This window comes from Doryrhamphus excisus, linkage group LG11, assembly GCF_037039965.1.
Source record: "Doryrhamphus excisus strain RoL-2023G ecotype Guam linkage group LG11, RoL_Dexc_Guam_v1.1, whole genome shotgun sequence".
Lineage (NCBI taxonomy): Eukaryota > Metazoa > Chordata > Actinopteri > Syngnathiformes > Syngnathidae > Doryrhamphus > Doryrhamphus excisus.
This window is the reverse complement of record NC_136367.1, coordinates 12,066,522-12,088,351: the sequence shown is the minus strand read 5'-3', so window position 1 is coordinate 12,088,351 and position 21,830 is coordinate 12,066,522. Positions and strand designations below refer to the sequence as shown.

The following is a 21,830-nucleotide window of genomic DNA, read 5'->3' as shown; positions in this document are numbered from 1 at the left end:
TCCTTTAAACTTAAAAAGCCAAAAACTTACCACTTCCACACGGATAGGGAGGATAACTATTAACAGTTATTTAACCTTTAACATGAACATTAATCAAACGTAATATTTTTTTCTGGGTACCTGATACCATACAGCATCCATATCAAACCTGCGCGAGCCGCACTAACATTAAACTTTCATATCAAGGCGGGGGCCTCAAACTAGTGTCCTGCGGGCCACATTTGGCCACGTGTCCCAATACTATTGTCCATGCAATGACTAGCATCACGTTAGCCTTCTCCTCAGCTCTTCACTTCCGCATCTGTCCTGATTTTAGTCAGGAAACATGACAGACTTTTTCATTGGAAGCTCCAGCTATGCTCCGATCCACGTAGGCATGTCCTCGGGCAGCTATAAGTGGCGTCGGGGGGGAGGGGTGCTAGGGGCCAGCAGCAGCAGCGGCAGCAGCTTAAAAACGTGTATTGGCAACAGGTTGACCACGTCAGGAGCAGCTGCAGGTCCTCCACTCTGTATGCATTATTAATGAGGAGTCAAAAGCTTGTGATGAATGCGATTATCTCCACAGGATGGACCCATCCCTGCAGGCCGCCGCTGCTCGCCATCATGCAAATAGGGCCGTGGCGGTGGAGGAAATGAGCTGTTAATAATCTTAATTGGTGCTAGTTTATTACGGTAAGTGGATTTTTGACTTTTAACTTGTTATTTAATGCTTTGTTGTGATTCTACTGCAGTGTTTCTACACAGGGGGCCATTCTACCAGGCGCCATTTTTGTTTTTAGCATGGGTGAAGGATATCACTTTTTTTTTTTTTTTCTTAGCGGAAAAAGTATGGACACCCCGTTAACCGTGGACTCACCCCGATGCTGTCCTCCAGCCGGTACTGTTTCCAATTGTGTCCTGTGTCGCTGAACATGAGCAGATAGGACGTCAGCCAATCAGAGCTGCCGTAGCGCCCCTGCGTGGCCACAGCCGTGATCCTGGTCCTCTGTCCAAGATCCACCTCCAACCACTGATAGGAGTCTGAGATGAGCGGGGACCAACCTCCTGCTCCTGGAAGATGACATGAAAAGTATTTCATAAAAAGATGCATAAAAGGAATAGAAATGAAAGCCTTCCTGTAGCAAAGACTGATCACTGTTGTTGTTTTTCCCGCAAGACCAGATGGTTGGCTTCATTCCATAACGCTGTAGGAGGTTTTTTTTTGTGTTAAACGTACATCAGTGTGTGTGAAAAGAAACTTTTGGAATGCAGAACATCACATTTCCATTTGTCTTCATATGTCAAAAGAAGAAAGAGGACAAATACTGCCGGGTTCTGAACAATCACACAGTTGAAAAAGGCTGCCACCGCTACGGCTTTTAATTCTCATTCATCATCTTTGCATAGCAGCGACGTTCTACCGCTGACAGCCTCATTTTCTTGCTTGCTTTGTCCAAATGGAAGAGATGTTGACGTCAGGATTTAAAGCATCGGCAATCAGCACCGCTGCCCGGATTATAGGCAAACACCGGATTGTGTTTTCCATCACGAATATCCTTTAAATCAGGCATTTCCAAAAATACTTCCACGACCATCACTGTATGGTACATTTGAACATTTTACAGTCTTTAGAACAGGGGTCTCAAACATGTGGCCCGTGGGCCAAATGTGGCCCGCAGGACACTAGTTTGAGGCCCCCGCCTTGATATGAAAGTTTAATGTTAGTGCGGGCCGTGCAAGTTTGATATGGATGCTGTATGGTATCATGTACCCAGAAAAAATTATTACGTTTGATTAATGTTCATGTTAAAGGTTAAATAACTGTTAATAGTTATCCTCCCTATCCGTGTGGAAGTGGTAAATTTTGGCTATTTAAGTTTAAAGGAAATAACTTGGAGGCTACCGTTTAGGTCGCTAGCTCTCTAGTTTGCGACCCTGCAGTTGCGCAATATGTTGTAAATAAAAAGAGTATAAATGTGACTATAGTCGTGTTTTGTCATGTCTACAGGGCTCTAATAATGCTTTGTTCATTTTAATCTGAAAAAAATAATTTGTCTACCCACCAAATATATGTGGTTTCTTAAGTTTTTATTATTTGCCGTTTTATTATTATTATATTTATTTATTACTGATTGATTTTCTTTATTCTTGATTTGTTTATTTATTTTTCATCTTATTTTGTGCAGAAAAATAAAAATTAAGATATTTGAGAACAGTGGAATGTTTTATCAGAGCTTTTATTGTAGAAAATCGGAAACCAAAGTACTAAAAAAGTTTGTATATTTTTCTGTTTTTAACAAATGCGTTTTTTTTTTGGGGGGGGGGGGGCTGATGCGGCCCAGTCTCGCCCGGACCCTAGCTCCAGTGGCCCCCAAGTAAATTGAGTTTGAGACCCCTGCTTTAGAACAAACTTTATCCAATGTGTGGATGTGTTGTTTGGGAACTGCCTGGCTGTACAATAACAAGACAGCATATTTGTGGTAATACTTTTTTTTTGACAGAGCCTTCAAACTAGACTAGACTAGACTTGACTTGACTTGAGAGCTACTCATATATCAATAAATGTTGCAACATTCATTTTCATAGCTTATTTCAAGCCAAAAAAAGCTAGTATGCTTTTCTTTTTTTACCAGAACATGAACAAAATGTGGCCGAGTGGTTAGCGCGCAGACCACACTGCTTGGAGACCCAAGTTCGATTCCACCCTCGGCCATCTCTGTGTGGAGTTTGCATGTTCTCCCCGTGCATGCGTGGGTTTTCTCCGGGTACTCCGGTTTCCTCCCACATTCCAAAAACATGCTAGGTTAATTGGCCACTCCAAATTGTCCATAGGTATGAATGTGAGTGTGAATGGTTGTTTGTCTATATGTGCACTGCGATTGGCTGGCCACCAGTCCAGGGTGTACCCCCGCCTCTTGCGACCCTCATGAGGATAAGCAGTAGAAAATGAATGAGTGAGTGAGTGAGTGAATGAACGAATGAACGAACGAAAGGCTGGTGTCCACAACTTGTTTGTGAATGAATGAATGAATGAATGAATGAATGAAGGAAGGAAGGAAGGAAGGAAGGAGGGAGGGAGGGAGGGAGGGAGGGGAGGAAGGAAGGAAGGAACAAAATGCTGGTGTCCACAACTTGTTTGTGAATGAATGAATGAATGAATGAATGAACGAACAAACGAAATGCTGGTGTCCACAACTTGTTTGTGAATGAATGAATGAATAAACGAACGAACAAAATGCTGGTGTCCACAACTTGTTTGTGAATGAATGAATGAATGAATGAATGAAGGAAGGAAGGAAGGAAGGAAGGAGGGAAGGAAAGAAGGAAAGAAGGAAGGAAGGAAGGAAGGAAGGAAGGAAGGAAGGAACGAACGAACGAAATGCTGGTGTCCACAACTTGTTTGTGAATGAATGAATGAATGAATGAATAAATGAATAAATGAATGAATGAATGAATGAATGAATGAACAAACGAACGAACGAACGAACGAACGAACGAACGAACGAACCGCTGGTGTCCACAACTTGTTTTCCATTTCATAATGCATTCATTTCTAGTCTTCTATATGAAACCCTGAATGAAAAGCAGGTTTGCCCGCCTCTGCTGCGCCCCTCCAGCCGCATCCGCCTCCTTCTGAACTGCAGATGCAGCCGACTCCCTCATCTGTGCCCGGGGAGGAGACAAAATGCCGGCACTGGTCCGTCAGCTTGGCACCACTGCTGAAACCAGTGTGCACCACGCACCTTTCACGTTTACTCGTCCATGGAAGCTTGGAGCGCTCATTGGACAGCCCAGCTGGGGTTGGGACCGGGGCTTTATAGCCGCTGTCGGACAGATGATCAAAGTCCACCACACCCTGCCAAGTGCTTGCCACCCCAGTGAGATTTTTCGGGTAAAAATATATATCACTCTCCCAAAAACAGGAAGTCCCACACGGCAGACATGTTAGTTCTGGATGCTGATCGGTGGAAGGGATCGGCGTATCCTTTAGTTTTTTTAGTCTGCGGCTCTGGGTGGAAAACATTTGGACACCTTTTTGTTTAAAGGTCCAAAACTATTCAATTCCTTCCGTGTGTTTTTTGCCTTTGCCTGCTATCCTACACAAGATCATTTAATTTTTGTTCCACTTCATGTGGCCGACGACCTCGGCACGTTCTTGGTAGTTTGTTTGGTTCCCCTTTAATGGACAAATCAATCATGATATGCTCAGGTAACACAGCAGACGCTTTCTGTCAAATTAGAAATGTCTGTTTGCTTAGGTCTCTCCATTAATTAGCAGTCAGAAACAAGCGGCGCAAACATGGCAAGTGTGACCTTTGAAGCGATAAAAGGGCAACGCTAATAAGCAGTGGACTAAACCACTTTGACCTTTCCTGATCAAGACGGGAGAACGGCGTATTCCGTGGAAACACGCGCGTCTACGCTGTCGGGGCTGATGGCTCAACTGTCACTTTCCATCAAAGAGGTCCAGGAACTCGGAAGTCAGTGAAGAACATCATGTCGCGATGTCAGCCACTTCTCCTTCGCCTCGCAAGGCTCAAAAGGATTATTCCCACTTTCCGCACGCCGTGCTTCACCTGTCGGCTCGCCGATACCTGACACAGACTCAATTTGTCGGTCTCGGGCTACTGGAGCGCGGCGCTGGTAACAGGTAACGAGGACACCGGAGCAAGTCAAGGATGGAGGACGGGAAGGAGCAGATGGACGCACGCCATAACGAGGTGATTAATAATGCAGCGATATTCCAGCTGGCGGCTCCACTAGGACGGAACGTGACGAGTGAAAGGAAACGCCAAGAGGTCGCCAAAGTCGAGTCAGGTGTAATTTAGACGTTTATGAAGATGTGGAGATGCGGCGGCTGGTCACAAGACAGATGATGAGCTTAATGAGCTGGAAGCGAAGCGCCGAGCAAGGCCCTGCGGAAACAACATGAACGCACCACACGTCTGTCGATGAGGTGGCAGGGCCGCGCTCAGACCCGTGTAGCAGCTTGTAATTAAAGTTTAACTACACTTTTAAAATCGCGTACAAAAAAAAGTGATTACTGCAGCACAATATTTTTTTTCTGAAGTCTGGCATAATTGCGGCGCTGTCATTGAGGATTGTCAGCGATCCTGAGCGAAGGAAGCGCTCAGACATAAAGAGCGCCATTAACATTTGGCATGTCGCTACGAGCTGGAGTGCGACGTCTGCTAATGATTACAGCGGAATGCAGACGAGCAATTAAACCATGCTAATTCAAAAACCGGACGACATGGAGAGGAAGAGCCACGCTGGAGGGAGAAAGATGTTTCTTTGAAACTGTAAGAGCTTCTATGATGTTCAAATGCTGCTAATGGAGGAAATGACAAGAGAATTCCGTTCAGTATTCCGTCTTTACAAAGATAATAATACTGTCAAACGTCAGGTTTTGGATCCAGGTTTTCGTCAAAATTGTTTGAACAATAGTGCATGGAACAAACTAGTCCCTTTGCCATGTACTGTATTGTTCCGCAAAATCATGTGCCAAAAAAAAAACAACACTCACTGTCCTTTGGCTGACATTTTTTATTCAGCATAACTGCTAAATAACCAGCCATGGGGCCATAGAAAGTTGCGAGTGCCAGCATTTTATATAATTTTCGACATTGGTCACCAGATGTGAATTGAATTGTTCGGCGAGAAAAGCACCAGACTGATCGCTGAAAAAAAAAATCTGAAGTCCTGACATCACTTCCTGTCAACATGTCGGGAAGACATTTATTGCTACACAAATTAGCCTTTTTATTAATGTCTTGAATGGCAGATTTTCTTTGATTACATCTACTATATTTAGTAATACAAACATAAAGGTGATCATAGGGGTGTTATTTCATGTTTAAAGGGCTCTAATAATGGTTAAAAATGTATGATCATAAACAGGTTTTGTATGCCATAACTACAACATTATTCAATTTATAAAGAAGAGATCCCACTTGGTGAAAATTTACTTATTACAATTAACAGCAATAAACAAGGGATAACTGTAATGACTCTCTATATTTATATATAAACTAGAAAATAGCCCGGTGTGCTAATGGCCACCATGCTAGCACCAAGCAAGACAGCCTCAAGTCCCAGAAGTGTTAAGGCAGTCCCATAGTGTCCCCACATCATGCCATGTGTCTATTTGCCTTTAGACATTAGTAAATTAGTTTAAATGCTAACATGCTAACGGCTACCATGCTAGCACCTAGCAAGACAGCCTCAAGGACTGAGAATGTTGTGGCAGTCCCATAGTGTCCCAACATCATGCCATGTGTCTATTTGCCTTTAGACATTAGTAAATTAGCTAAAATGCTAACATGCTAACTGTCATCATGCTAGCACCTAGCAGGACAGCCTCAAGTCCCAAAAGTGTTAAGGCAGTCCCATAGTGTCCCCACATCATGCCATGTGTGTACTTGCCTTTCAACATGTCGGGAAGACATTTATTGCTACACAAATGAGCAAGAGTCTTATTAATGTCTTGAATGGCTGATTTTCTTTGATTACATCGACTATATTTAGTATTACAAACGTAAAGGTGATTATAGGGGTGTTATTTCATGTTTACATGGCTCTAATAATGGTTTAAAAAATATATGATCATAAACAGGTTTTGTATGCCATAACTACAACATTATTCAGGTTATAAAGAAGGAATCCTACTTAGTGAAAATGTACTTATTACAATTAACAGCAATAAATGAGGGATAACTGTAATGACTCTCTATATTTACATATATATAAACTAGAAAATTCCCATGGAAATTTTGATGGGCTTGCAACCTGTACTGTGAACCTCGGGCCCGGTGTGCAAATGGCTACCATGCTAGCACCTAGCAAAACAGCCTTAGTGTGAAGCCAGTCGCATAGTGTCCCCACATCATGCCATGTGTCTATTTTCCTTTAGACATTAGTAAATTAGTTTAAATGCTAACATGCTAACGGCTACCATGCTAGCACCTAGCAAGACAGCCTCAAGTACTGAAAAGGTTGTGGCAGTCCCATAGCGTCCCCACATCATGCCATGTGTCTATTTGCCTTTAGACATTAGTAAATTAGCTAAAATGCTAACATGCTAACTGTCATCATGCTAGCACCTAACAGGACAGCCTCAAGTCCCAAAAGTGTTAAGGCAGTCCCATAGTGTCCCCACATCATGCCATGTGTGTGCTTGCCTTTCAACATGTCGGGAAGACATTTATTGCTACACAAATGAGCAAGAGTCTTATTAATGTCTTGAATGGCTGATTTTCTTTGATTACATCGACTATATTTAGTAATACAAACGTAAAGGTGATTATAGGGGTTTTATTTCATGTTTAGAGGGCTCTAATAATGGTTAAAAATTTATGACAGTAATACAAACTATGAAAATTATAACAGGTTTTGTATGCCATAACTACAACATTATTCAGTTTATAAAGAAGGAATCTGACTTGGTGAAAATTTACTTATTACCATTCACAGCAATAAACGAGGGATAACTGTAATGACTCTCTATATTTACATATATATAAACTAGAAAATTCCCGCGGAAATTTTGATGGGCTTGCAACCTGTGTTGTGAACCTCAGGCCCGGTGTGTTAATGGTTACCATGCTAGCACCTAGCAAGACAGCCTCAAGTCCCAAAAGTGTTAAGCCAGTCCCATAGAGTCCCCACATCATGCCATGTGTCTATTTACCTTTAGACATTAGTAAATTAGCTTAACTGCAAACATGCTAACAGCTACTATGCTAGCACCTAGCACATTCATTATTGTGCTTGTGGTGTTCTAAAACCGGCGGTTGGTGGTGTGGTGCAAATAAACCTTGCTGTGCCAGTTTGTACCCCCTTTGTAACATACATTATTGCCACCGGCAAGACGGAAGGGCAACATGTTTCAATTTTGGGCAACCTTTGATTTGGTTCCATTTGGACAAGGACACCCTTGAGCAGGGGTCTCAAACTCAATTTACCTGGGGGCCACTGGAGCTAGGGTCTGGGTGAGACTGGGCCGCATTAGGTTTTCCAAAAAAAAACCACATTTATTAAAAACAGAAAAATATACAAACTTTTTTCAGTGCTTTGGTTCCAATTTTCAACAATAAAAGCTTTGATAAAACATTCCACTGTTCTCAAAAATCATTATATAATTTTTATTTTTCTGCACAAAATAAGATGAAAAATAAATAAATCAAGAATAAAGAAAATCAATCAATCAGTAATAAATAAATATAATAATAATAATAATAATAAAAACCTAAGAAACCACATATAGTTGGTGGGTAGACAAATAATTTTTTTCAGATTAAAATGAACAAAGCATTATTAGAGCCCTGTAGACATGACAAAACACGACTATAGTCACATTTATACTCTTTTTATTTACAACATATTGCGCAACTGCAGGGTCTTGAGACACATGCTAACTCGCAAACTAGAGAGCTAGCGACCTAAACGGTAGCCTCCAAGTTATTTCCTTTAAACTTAAATAGCCAAAAACTTACCACTTCCACACGGATAGGGAGGATAACTATTAACAGTTATTTAACCTTTAACATGAACATTAATCAAACGTAATAATTTTTTCTGGGTACATGATACCATACAGCATCCATATCAAACTTGCGCGGGCCGCACTAACATTAAACTTTCATATCAAGGCGGGGGCCTCAAACTAGTGTCCTGCGGGCCACATTTGGCGTGCGGCGGGATGTGGAAAGTGATTACAGCTGTTGAGAAATCACCTGGGTCACTCACATAGTCTATGTTCATTTCGAGGGCCAGATGAAGCGAGAGGTGAGGCTACTCCTCTGAGAACAAGCGCAGCAGATGAAGTGAATTGGAGGACTTGATTTATTTATTGATTGATTCTCTCAGTAAGCACTCACGATGGCGATAATATATGTGTGTGTGTCGAGGAGAGGTGACACACAACAGCCCCATAATCTAACCACAAAACAGCAGGGAAGCGGTGATGATGTTGTATTCTTTTGACAACTTGACAATTAGCATCAATAAAAAGGCAGCCTGGGGATCCACAACATCGGAATCTAACTTAGTTTCCGCCTTGGCTTGGCACACTAACCAGGTCAGGTCTACTGCAGACTTTCAGGAATGATAAAGAGGAAATGAAGAGGAAGCGTTGGTACCAGAGGGACATTGATTTTGTCAAATTGCGAAACGCTAAACAAACAAATGTCAACCCCGGTGTCCCCTTATGGAGCAAATGTGCCGGCAAAGTCATCCAGCGGCTGCCTAGCGACGTTAACATTGATCTGACGCTTGTGTTTGTGGCCTCCCGCAGCACATAAAAAGACTCTTGTAAAAATATCTGTCTATTTAGCGTTGAGAAGTTGCCCTTGAGGAGGTTATTAATGTGCTCGGCTGCTCTTTGGCTTTGCAAGAGCTGATGAGGGACTAAAGTTGTCGTTGGAGCCAGGTGGTAATTCTTAAGCCTGCGAATGCAAAGCAACCTTTGGCGCTAGCTCGATTTGCTCGCAGTCTTTTGCATTTTTTACTTATAATACCCTCGATGTCACCCAACAATCTCTTCAAAAAAATATTGATTTACACGAGATGTTCAATCATATTTAACCATCAAAGTGCTGAAATAAAAATGGGTCTAGAAGAGAACCCTGGGCAACACCAAAAGTCAAGTATGTGTTCAAAAATGAGCACATTTGGTTGTATATCAATCATATTCATTCCAAAACAGTAGTTTCAGCCTAAATGTGTTATCAATAGTGCCATCATAAGTGGAACTATAATACTGGAACCATATTGGTCAGTAAGGATAATTCATAATGCCGCCTACAGAGAACACACTAACATCTTGGCGGGAAGTCTGCATAAACAATAAAGTCCATCCATTTGTCATTTACATTTTTTTTACATTGTTTCTGCATATAAAACTAGAATTATTTGCGAAATTGATTTTTGTTGACATTTTTAGGCGGCTGGAATGGATTCATTGGATTTACCTATATTAATAGTTAATTAAAGTAATTTGTTAAATAGTTAGTAAATAGTTCATTAGTTAAATAGTTAATTAATCCTATTCCATAGCATTACCTATGGAAAAAGTTGCCTCAGTTTTTGTACATTTAGTTTTTTGTCAAACCTTGGACAGTAACGATTACATTTGTTAGTCAAAAAGAAATATAAATATGTACATATGTAGTATGTAGCCTAGTGGCCAGACTATTTCATGACATTACTGTCTATTACTATTACTATTACTATTTGTATAGCGCTTTTCAGAGTACTCAAAGACGCTTTACAGTGGAGAAAAAAAGGAATAAAAATAGAGTTGGGTAAAAACAGAGTCAACGATGCATTAAAATACAATGCATTAAAAGCAATCTTCACTCGCTAGATGCACTGCAAAAAAGGTCAGTAAGGATAATTCATAATGCCGCCTACAGAGAACATACTAACTCCTTATTTCTAAAATGACAAATACTTCAACTTGCTGATATAGTTCATCTTCAAACAGCTAAAATAATGCATAAGGCTAAAAATAAGCAATTAGCTAAAAATGTCATCCAATACTTCTCTACAAGAGAGGAGAAATATGATCTCAGGGAAGAAGTACATTTGAAACACTTCTATGCTAGGACTACGTTATGCTAGCCATAGCATTTCAGTATGTGGAATCAAACTATGGAATGGATTGAGTAAGGAAATCAAACAATGCACAACGATGAGCCAATTCAAGAAACAATACAAGCAGTTGATGTTTGCTAAATACAAGGATGAAGAGTCTTGAACCAGTCATGATGTGCTATATATATCACTATATTGACACTTACTATGGTACACATTATGGCATTGGATGCTCATATCACCTCATACTTTGGTACGAGGTAAACAACCTTAAACTGTATTATGGAAAGCAGGAAGTGAACAAATGTAACAGTTAGTGATTGTAAAAGTACCAGATGGAGGGGTAGGATTTAATAAGCTTTGCTTCTTCCTACTCCTTTTGGACATGTGGAACTGGGAACTGATTATGGGATGCACTCAATTGTAATTTGATGCATGTTCAAATGAAATAAAACCATTACCATTACATTACCATTACCATTACCATCTACCATCTGTTTCTATACAAAGCAGCACAGCAACTTTTCCAAGTCAGCCAACATGAACAACGCACTCACCATCTCTCCTGTTGAGTTTGGCGAAGACCGGAGCATGACTGCTGGATAGCTGAGATGAGCTGTAGAAGGCTGACGGAGGCAGATGTGACACCAATGCATTGTCACAAACATCTGAGGACAGAAAACAATACACAGTACATGTGTTAATATACGTATACTGTACAACAAAAATTATTGGTCAATTGGATGCTTCCACTTTTGTGGGAACATTTTAGGAATGGTTCCTTTCTGTTCCCACTGCGCAAAGCAAGGTCCCTAAAGGTATGCCTGGGGCCTTTCAGGATAAATGCCCGAGATAGATAGTATATATGCGGATTGTTGTCTTTATCTCTGTGGACCACAACCAGCCTGACTGCTGTGACAGTGCATTTGAGGGGGGGCCCACCCCTCCCACTCCCCCAGGAGGATGTATTTGCCGTTCCACTGAGGCAACACTTCAGAGGAAGCAGAAGAGCAGGTAGCAGAGTTGTTGGCCTTTAAGAGTCTCCGGAGAGGCTGAGCAGTGGAGCTCAACTCTGAGAAAGAAAAATGAAGTTAAATACTTGCTGGGGTGTGCAGACAGTCAACATGACCCCTGGCTACTTCCTGGAATATTAAACTCCTGCACTTCTTATCCACTTTACGGGCACTTTATATTTCTGACTTGGTATACCTTCAAAAAACTTGACTTTTCCTGACATTTCCAATTTAGCCCATGTCCAACATTCGGTAGACGGGATTTTTTAAAATGAGCACATCCACCAAAAACAGATTTTGTGGGAAGTTTCATGCATTCATTCATTTTTTATCCCAGCTGTCTTCGGGCGAGAGGCGGGGTACACCCTGGACTGGTGGCCAGCCAATCACAGGGCACATATAGACAAACAACCATTCACACTCACATTCATACCTATGGACAATTTGGAGTCGCAAATTAACCTAGCATGTTTTTGGAATGTGGGAGGAAACCGGAGTACCCGGAGAAAACCCACGCAGAGATGGCCGAGGGTGGAATTGAACCCGGGTCTCCTCGCTGTGAGGTCTGCGAGCTAACCACACGACCGCCGTGCAGCCGGAGAAGTTTCAGTGCAGGTAAAAAGTAGATTCCAGTGTTTGACAGTAGACAAGTTGCGCTTTTATCGTAATATTTTCTTGTCTCTGCCCGTCTTTCCTTCTTATGTTTAGAGTTCCAGTAGCTTTGCTTATGGCCTCATTCATAGACCCTTCCTCCACACCAGAAAGAGGCCAGATTGTTTCTTCGTAATTCCTCATGATTCCCTTTATTGACCTGAGCTCTCTAGTCTGTGCCATGTTGGATAATATTGTTTTATTAAATCCATAACTGAGCTGATACATGTTTACTTCAAGTAGTTCATGGGAATACTTTGGTTAAAGAGCCAACTGGGAAAACTTTAGCTACCAGAAGGTGAGGAATGTGCTTAATTGTGTTTTGTGTTACCTTTGCAGAGATCATTGTGGGAGAACCAAAAGACCAGGAAGGTCTTAGGTATTTACGGTTATTTACTCAGGAGGCAATGAAGATAATGGAGTGAAGGAGGAAGTATCTGGTCCGGGAACGGGATCCTGGTCCATCCCCCACACATACCCCCAAGTCCACCCCATTAAAGCCGATCTACAGAAAGCTCTGGGATGCAAGAATCGGGGCTGACTTTCCTTTTTATCATCGGGAGGCTGCAGACGGACATTGGAAAAGAAACTCAGGATCCTGTTTTTGTGATTTTATTCTGACCAATTTTACAATACATGATATTAACTTTTACTAGTGAGAGAGTTTTATTCTTTCTCATAAGTGGAGATTAACGAATACGCTCGGGGAGATGACATTTACTTAAACAAGTAGTCTTGGAGGCCATAATTAGGTTGCGGAGAATTTCTTCTCCAACAGCCACTACTTCCAAGTCACCGGTCGATCTACGTTCCTACTCTCACCCATTTAATAAAAATAAAAATAAAAATATTAAATTAAATATTATATTAAATATGAAAACTTTTACAAGATTCTAAGCTATGGAATGCTTTGCGGTTTTCCTGGAAAAGGAGGCAAAATGTCTCTCTTGATACAAAAGGTTGCTGACCCTGGATGTATTTTACAAGGCAGCCGTTTGTTAGCAGGACTATGTAAAAACTAACTTTTCCGAAATTGACAATGGCCAGACGGCTAAATGATTATGACACTTCAATGTATAACCATGAAAAGAGATTATTATTCGGTCCCAAGGAAAGCAGTTTTGTAAAGGTCAGAGACTTTAATTGTGTTGTCTGTAATGAAATTAATCATTCTATGTAGAAATGAAGAGCGTTGTTCATTGTGAATAAATTAGTCTTTATAAAGGCCAAACAGGAATGTGCTCTTTAAGTATTCTGGGATTAATGTTCTACATTTAGGACGAGAACTCCAGTGATTTCAGTATCACGGATTCAATCGCTGTATAGTCAAAATAGCAAACTACCAGTTGATTATCTTAGTGGTCAGCCATGTTTTTGTTGGTTATGTTCACCTGGAGGTTGGGCAAGGTAAACGCTTATATTTATAAATACATCGCTATGTACATCTGTGTAATACTTTGTTTTTTATATTCAGTATAGTGACTCCAGACTACATTCTCTGTGCAATATCTGATACACCTCCACATGCAATATTAAGGCTCTAAATGCAATATATTAAGTTCTATGTGAAGTATTTCTAGAATGCCTCATATTAACTTGTACCTTGTACCTTGTAACTTGTACCTTGAGAAACCGTCAGGTGTACCGTGAGGAATTATCCAATATCACTTTTTATAATTAACATTGATTAATCATCATTTGCAAATATTATGTCAATAACCATTATGTCAATAGTATACATGGACCCAAATATTCCAATTCACTTTGGTTTATTTGCTCAAACGGAAAGAATTGAACAGGGATGGAATATTCCTTTCCCCAATCCGATTGAGGTATCTTGTACCCGCTCAAACGGAAAGTTGTCAGGGTGCCTTCTTCTTCCTGGTGTTTTTCTTCTTCTATTGTTTATTGGCGGTTGGCAAGCAGCTTTCGTGTGCATTAGCGCCATCTGTGGAACAGAATCTAAACCCTTCTATACGCCATTCACAAGTGCACTTTTATTAAAAAAGAAAATATATATCTATATAAAACATGTCCTGAGTTTAATTATAAAATATTAGCAAGATTAAATTTGATCTTTTCCTGTTTAAATTGATCCCGGGTGCGTTCTTTCAGCGCATGCTCAGATATGACGTAACACGCAGATCCAGACGTTCTTCACTTTTAAAAATGGAGGCCAGCAATCGGCACTGGACTAAGTAAAGTTTGTTTTTGATTCAAACTAAATTTCAAGACTGGACAGACGAAAAACTGGCAATACGGAGTTATTCCAACAAGTGAAAGAACAACTTGGGGAAGCCGGTATCACGTGATGTTGATGTTTACGTTTTACTGGGCATGCCCTATTGACTATTCTGTTTGATTTTCACGGCGCATGTAGACAAGAGATTGGAATATTCCTTTCCATGGATACCATTGTTTCCCGAAAGGTCATTGGGAAAGAGAAAAAGTGGTGATGTAAAAACGTGGCTACTGTGGAGTAACACCTACCTTGTTCCTCCCATAGACTTATTGATGCACGTGTGAGGTCGTGGTGACATTTTGGAACATTTTTGGTTAGTGGTGTGCCACAAGATTTTTACAATGTAAAAAACGTGCCTTGGCTCAAAAAAGGTTGAAAAACACTGGCATAGTGTATAGACTGGTCATATATTTCATCTGGTTTCATATTATCTGCATACTGTATTTGTATATAACTTTGGGTAAAACTGATGATTTTGCTAATACTTGGGTTGTTTATATTGTTTATTTTTCTATATTGTGTATTTTGTACTGCTTAACTGATTCTGTACTCTTTGCTGCTGTGCAATGCAAATTTCCCCACTGAGGGACGAATAAAGGCATATCTTATCTTATCTTATCTTATATCATCTTCGCTTATCTTATCTTATCTTATCTTATCTCATCTTCGCTTATCTTATCTTATCTTATTTCCAATTTGTAATGTAGGATGTCTGCATGTTTCATCATTCTGCCGCTTTTCCTCACGAGGGTCGCGGGGGTGCTGGAGCCTATCCCAGCTGTCTTCGGGCGAGAGGCGGGGTACACCCTGGACTGGTGGCCAGCCAATCACAAGGCACATATAGACAAACAACCATTCACACTCACATTCATACCTTTGGACAATTTGGAGTGGCCAATTAACCTAGCATGTTTTTGGAATGTGGGAGGAAACCGGAGTACCCGGAGAAAACCCACGCATGCACGGGGAGAACATGCAAACTCCACACAGAGATGGCCGAGAGTGGAATTGAACCCTGGTCTCCTAGCTGTGAGATCTGTGCGCTAACCACTCGTCCGCCGTGCCGCCCATGTCTGCATGTTTCTAATTTTAATTCTAAGTACTTTCCTGCTCATGTGCTCCAATGTTTGGGGAGGTCATGGAGGAGTTGTGGAAAAGTTGCGGATGAGAACTTAAGAGTTCCATCAATCCACTGCGACTGACAGCAGCAAAAGAGATAAAAAAAATGAATCCACAAAGCGTTTCTTCTGGAGGACCAATTAACCCTCCTCTAAACCCCCCCACCAACACCCCGACACATCCAGGCGGGATCATGCTGCACCCGGCTCAGAGAGCGAGGGCCCTCAGCTCATTGTCCGCTTCTTTTTTTTACGAGTTTTTGAATAACAAAGAGCCCGGAGGGTCTGTGATGGGGAGGTGGGGACACTGAATACAGATGAGCTCCATCCATCAGCGCAACAAACACAAGGTCCTGCACTTTGGAGCTCTTTCAGACCCAAAAGCACCACAGTGCTTTGCTGCTTCTCAGCGAGGGACTGACATTTTTTTTTTTTTTGCACATTCGCATCACGTTGGACTGTTGTTGTGGTTCCACTTGGCTCCCACTCAGGCAGAAAACATCAATAAACAACTTAGCCATGCACACAACCTCTCCCTGCACTTACTATGGCACTTCTCGAACGTGTAAACGTTTGTCTTCACGACGGAACGTAAACACCAGGTTTTAATCAAGACTGCACTGATCCTGAAGGCTAAATTACAAATGCCAAAAGTTTCTTCTCTTGATTTGTCGCTCGTCATCGAAACAAAGTCGCTGAGTTGGCAACATCAATACCCCCTACGCCGTCATCTTATTCTCTGGCAGATCAGTTGTGTTATAAAGTGCTCATGGTCGTGGCCAAACCGGCAGCGCCGTATTTGTGGCGGCCCAAAGCAAATAAATGAACATAGACACTGCACACAAAAATTCATTCATTTTCTACCGCTTTTTCCTCACGAGGGTCGCAGGGGGGTGCTGGAGCCTATCCCAGCTGTCTTTGAGCGAGAGGCGGGGTACACCCTGGACTGGTGGCCAGCCAATCACAGGGCACATATAGACAAACAACCATTCACACTCACATTCATACCTATGGACAATTTGGAGTGGCCAATTAATCTAGCATGTTTTTGGAATGTGGGAGGAAACCGGAGTACCATGCATGCAAACTCCACACAGAGATGGCCGAGGGTGGAATTGAACCCTGGTCTCCTAGCTGTGAGGTCTGCGCGCTAACCACTAGACCGCCGTGCCGCCCATAAAAATACCTATACACACAATATAACACAAGATCCCAGTAATGCCTTGTTTAGCACAATTAGTTGATTCCAGACCAGACTGTGATAAGTGAAGTTTTCCTATCTATACTGTAAATCGGGGGTCTCAAACGCAACCCTAGAGTCTGGGTCTAGGGTGCTTCAGCACACTTGTGCGGCTTGCTGCTCTCTGGCTGGGCTGGGGCCTCAACAGCCGCAGATGGCGCTTGGGGCGCCCGGGCTTGGTGGGTGCTTCTTATGGGAGCTTTCCGTGTGGCCTCGCAATAATGAGGTACAGTGATGGTTGGACATCGGGTGTCACGTTGGACCACATGCTAGTGACATGTCGGTGGCACGAGGAAGAGGACTGAACAAACAATCCATCCAAATGTAGGCCCGCCCAGGGATCACACATACTTGTGGGTCCAGCCAAAATGGAGGGCAGCGGGGTGCTGGGCACTAGATGGGTGCATTCAGGGGCTAGGGGGGTCGGGGCCAGGTGGGTTGGCTGGCGGGGTTGGTGGTGTGCTTTGTCAATGTCCTGGGGTTTTGCTGGGGTGTCCGATGTTCCCACTCTTCTTTTGTTGTTTTGTCTTATGTAAGATTCTGTGATTATATGTGTGGAAAAAAATCACTTATTGAATTGGTAACTGCTATGGCGTGGAGAAGGGGTAGGATTTAATAAGTTTTGCTTCTTCCTGCTCCTTTTCAGACATGTGTAGTAATGAGGTGTTATGTGTGTATGTATATATATATACTATATATATACAGTAAAGTCTCGTTATATTGATATTCTCGGGAGTCTGAAAAAATACCGATATAACCGGACTATCCATATATCCGATCCTGTGCCGAACTGCATTAACAGTGGGCAATAATGCACTCGACATTGTTCTATAGTATAGAACAATGTCGAGCAGCTTAAATCAATCTTTGCTTAAGGATTTCAATACCAAAAAAGAACACGGCGAACGGCTGCTTCCAGTCAACTTTATTTTTCACACTTCCACCACCAGAGCACAGCACACACACCAATTCCCGCACTTCCTGGTTCACAGGTCATGCTCAACCCGCCCCACATAGCTGGCCAAACACATGCCTGCAACAGAAGAACCAACGAACGCCAGCATGTACATATGAAAAACAGTGATTATTGCAAGCGATAAAAAGATATCTGAATACAACACAATTAAATACATGTATTTGTACGCTTGTGTCTTCGTTGGAATAGGTGTGTATGCTATGTCAGCTGGTTCTTCTGTTGCAGGCATGTGTTTGGCCAGCTATGTGGGGCGGGTTGAGCATGACCTGTGAACCAGGAAGTGCGGGAATCGGTGTGTGTGCTGCGCTCTGGTGGTGGAAGTGTGAAAAATAAAGTTGACTGGAAGCAGCCGTTCGCCGTGTTCTTTTTTGGTATTGAAATCCTTAAGCAAAGATTGATTTAAGCTGCTTTTGTATCGATATAAGCAGACCAAATTGGCTGGCGGGAGATGAAAAGGGCATCGTAGTAACAGGATTATCATAATAACCGGGTATCGTACTAACGGAACTAATTATATCATAAAAGACTAGAAATTTGCCGGGAAATGAAAATAGTATCGTAATAAGTAGTAATTTGTTGTAACCGATATCGATATAACGAGACTTTACTGTATACATATATCCTGGTGAAACAGAATTCATTAAATTGATGGCCGGTTATTTAGCAGTTGTACTTCATACTTCATACACAATGCACAAACAGTGATTCACTAACGTATGGGGTGATTTGTTTGGGCACTCGATTTTGTGCAATGATACAAAAATACCACCAAGCTGGACTAGCCGCCAAACTGTCGCTGAAGCCCTTCGTCATGTTGAAGAGTCAGAAGGGCAAGCTGTAAGTAACAATTTAATTTATCAGTGTCCTAACTGTGTTTATTTTGTGTTAGTGTGCATAGAGTGTGCATAGCGTCTTACCTGCATGCATGCAAATTACAAGCTCAGCGATGTCTGGGGTTGCTAATAGCCTTTCCACCACAGTTGGTGGATTTACCCAAAGTTTTTCAAACACGGGTAGTCGTGCAAAACATGTTTCATGACCAAATTTATACTAGCGATGTTGTGTCAAGATTGTATGCACTCAATAAATGTTACCAAGCGTTACGTTACCACTCTGAGTTCATACATGGTGAGCCAGTAGCCAATGAGCTACCAGTAGCTGCTAAACACTTTTCAAGTGGCTCTCTAAAGGGTTTATTCATTTATTTTCAACTCCTATAGCAGGGTTAAGCAAATCATGGCTCCAGAGCCGCATGTGGTTCTTAAGCCTCTTTGTTGTGACTCTCTTCGCAATGCTCAAGTATTTTTTTAACACCCGAATGGGGAAAATATGCATCTTTTTTGTGACTTTCTGTGAGACGCTATACTCCATCAACTCTGCTTTTTTCTCCTCTGAACTACTTTGATACCCCCAAATTCCCTCCTAATCTGGCAGTCAATCAAAATCTTTGGAGACTCGCAATTCGCTGCACATTTTTTCAGGCGTCAGGTACTGAGGTTTAACCAAGATGATACTATGGTTACCCTACGAGTTGGCATCCATCGCATTTGAACACTGCACTTCTATTTATTGTATTGTGCTGTTAAAACTCGTTCGAATGAAAAAACATAAAAACTTTTGATCGCTTATATGATATTTTTATTTACATAGATTTATAAGATGTTTTTAAATCATGTTTTACGGCTCCGGTCTATTTTTCTTCAGTGAGCAAGGGGGTAAAATGGCTCTTTTGATAGTAAAGCAACCTATAGCAACAAAATTAGGAAGTGGGGCTCGGAAATAGTCAGGAATTCGTCAGGAGTGTGACTAATCTCAGCGCAGTGGGGGTGCCGGAAGGCGGGAAGAGGGTGGAATTAAATGAAAACAAATTTTTTGGAAAGCCAAGGCAATACAGATGGAATAGGTACAGATTCTGGAAGATCTATATTTTTTTGTGTGGGGGTTATTGTGCGTAGCTGCTCTATAGGAGTCCACAAGTCAATACAATGAGCCCCTTTGTAATTCAGTAGGTAGAAGTTCAACTTTAAGCTGTTGACTGTCGAGTCAGAGGCATATATACATATATCAGACTGCTCAATGCCAAATAAGCCCCTACCTGCCCACACGCACAACCAAAACTTTAAATTATTATTATTTATTCTAAATAGTTTAAATTATTTGTACAAATTACTGTTTACACTGTACATTGTTGTTCATATTTGATGTCATCTATTTATTCTCCACATTATTATTACTATTATTATTATTTATTATTAAGCGAGAGCCAGGCAACGACATTTTGTTGGCAATTTCACTGCTGTGTTATTGTGCAATGACAATGAAGAAAGTCTGGGCTACCCAGGATGCAACGCAATGTGACGTCACTGCGAAAAAAAAACCTTGGCTGAACACTGAGCAACAGGATGGACCAAACAGCGGAGTCAAGCAAGATATATTGTGAGTTGGTTCGCTTCTTGTTTTCAAAGTAAAAGCAGTGATTTATCACTATGCGTTGTGAGAAAAATACCTATATATTTTCTTAACACCCGAATGGGCAAAATACGCATCTTTGTAATGATTTTTTTTTTATCTGACTTTCTGTGAGACGCTATACTCCATCAACTCTGCTTTTTCTCCTCTGAACTACTTTGATACCCCCAAATTCCCTCCAAATCTGGCAGTCAATCAAAATCTTTGGAGACTCGCAAAGTAAAAAGCAGTGATTTATCACTGTGTTTTTTTTGTATGAAAAAAAATTTTTTTTTAACACCCGAATCTTTGTCATGATTTTTTTTTTTTAATCTGACTTTCTGTGAGACGCTATACTCCATCAACTCTGCTTTTTCTCCGCTGAACTACTTTGATACCCCCAAATTCACTTCGGCTAGCTTAAATTTTGCCAAATTCATCCGAACGAAACTGTAAACGGTTAGCATTTGGTCAAATAAATGGCACACTCGGGATCAAAACGGACACTTTCTTGCCTGATTTTTTCAAAAATCTCAATAAAGTGATTTATTTAAAGAGTTTAGAGCGAAAGTGAAATCAGTTTCAGCCTGTCGATTTCGGCAATGCATTGTGGGTTATCATGTAGTACGTTGTAGTGTAAACGCTTTGCATACTGTCTGATGGATTGGGTATGCAGTATGGAGTGTGGATAGTACCGGCATGGAAGTATGTAGTAGTTAGTATGCGGTTTCGAACACAGCCTGAGACTTACTTGACACTTGCAAAATAGTGACTTTCTACCACCTCGGGTATATACTTCTTGTGTATCTACGTTGTGTTGCAAAATATTTCAGATTTTTCACTATGCAACCATCAATAGAAAAAGCTCAGACAACTCCATTGTTAAGTTAATTATTAATGTTGACATTTTTGACACTATTCTTGTATTCTTGTATTGGCTGTCAGACTGTGCAGGCGTACCCAAGGGTGTAACTTTGGGTCTATCATGGGAATGTTCAAATCTTCGCCTCTTCATTTATTTATTGAATCATTTACTTTTTTAAAAGGACTGCAGCAGTCCTCTGTCACCCTCTTCTCTCGCTCCCTCTTCAGTTGCTGCACCTCCTCTGTCACAGCCTACTATAATTCTCCTCGTCTGTGACTCCTCGTCCTCCTCTCTGGTCACCTGTCACTCTCTCATGACCTGTGCCTCCTTGGTCACCTGTTCATTCTTGAACCTGAACCTCAAAGCTTGATTAATGTTCAAATGGTGGTGCTCCCCATGGTCCCCAACGGTGGTACCTATTGTCACTTGAAGGAGCATTTGTCATCGCAATGGTTTCCGAATCCGTTGCATCTAAAATTTAGAAATGCCTGGATAAATCTAGCTTCTGTGATATAAAAAAATACCTTCACTAAAATATAGACAAACAACCATTCACACTCACATTCATACCTATGGACAATTTGGAGTGGCCAATTAACCTAGCATGTTTTTGGAATGTGGGAGGAAACTGGAGTACCCGGAGAAAACCCACGCATGCACGGGGAGAACATGCAAACTCCACACAGAGATGGCCGAGGGTGG

The 21,830-nt window shown here is 41.5% G+C and overlaps 1 protein-coding gene across 2 annotated transcripts in view; it reads right to left on the bottom strand.

Moving 5' to 3' along the window:
• The window catches only part of LOC131140628 (contactin-associated protein-like 4), a 106,347-nt gene that overhangs the window by 53,107 nt on the left and 31,410 nt on the right, over window positions 1-21,830 (bottom strand). For both annotated transcript variants that reach the window (XM_078794752.1, XM_058091233.2), the window contains exons 2-3: window positions 11,133-11,243; window positions 857-1,050 (exon numbers count right to left, since the gene is read on the bottom strand). In XM_078794752.1, the coding sequence (XP_078650878.1) occupies window positions 857-1,050; window positions 11,133-11,243 (305 nt within the window). The remainder of the gene's footprint in view (window positions 1-856; window positions 1,051-11,132; window positions 11,244-21,830) is intronic.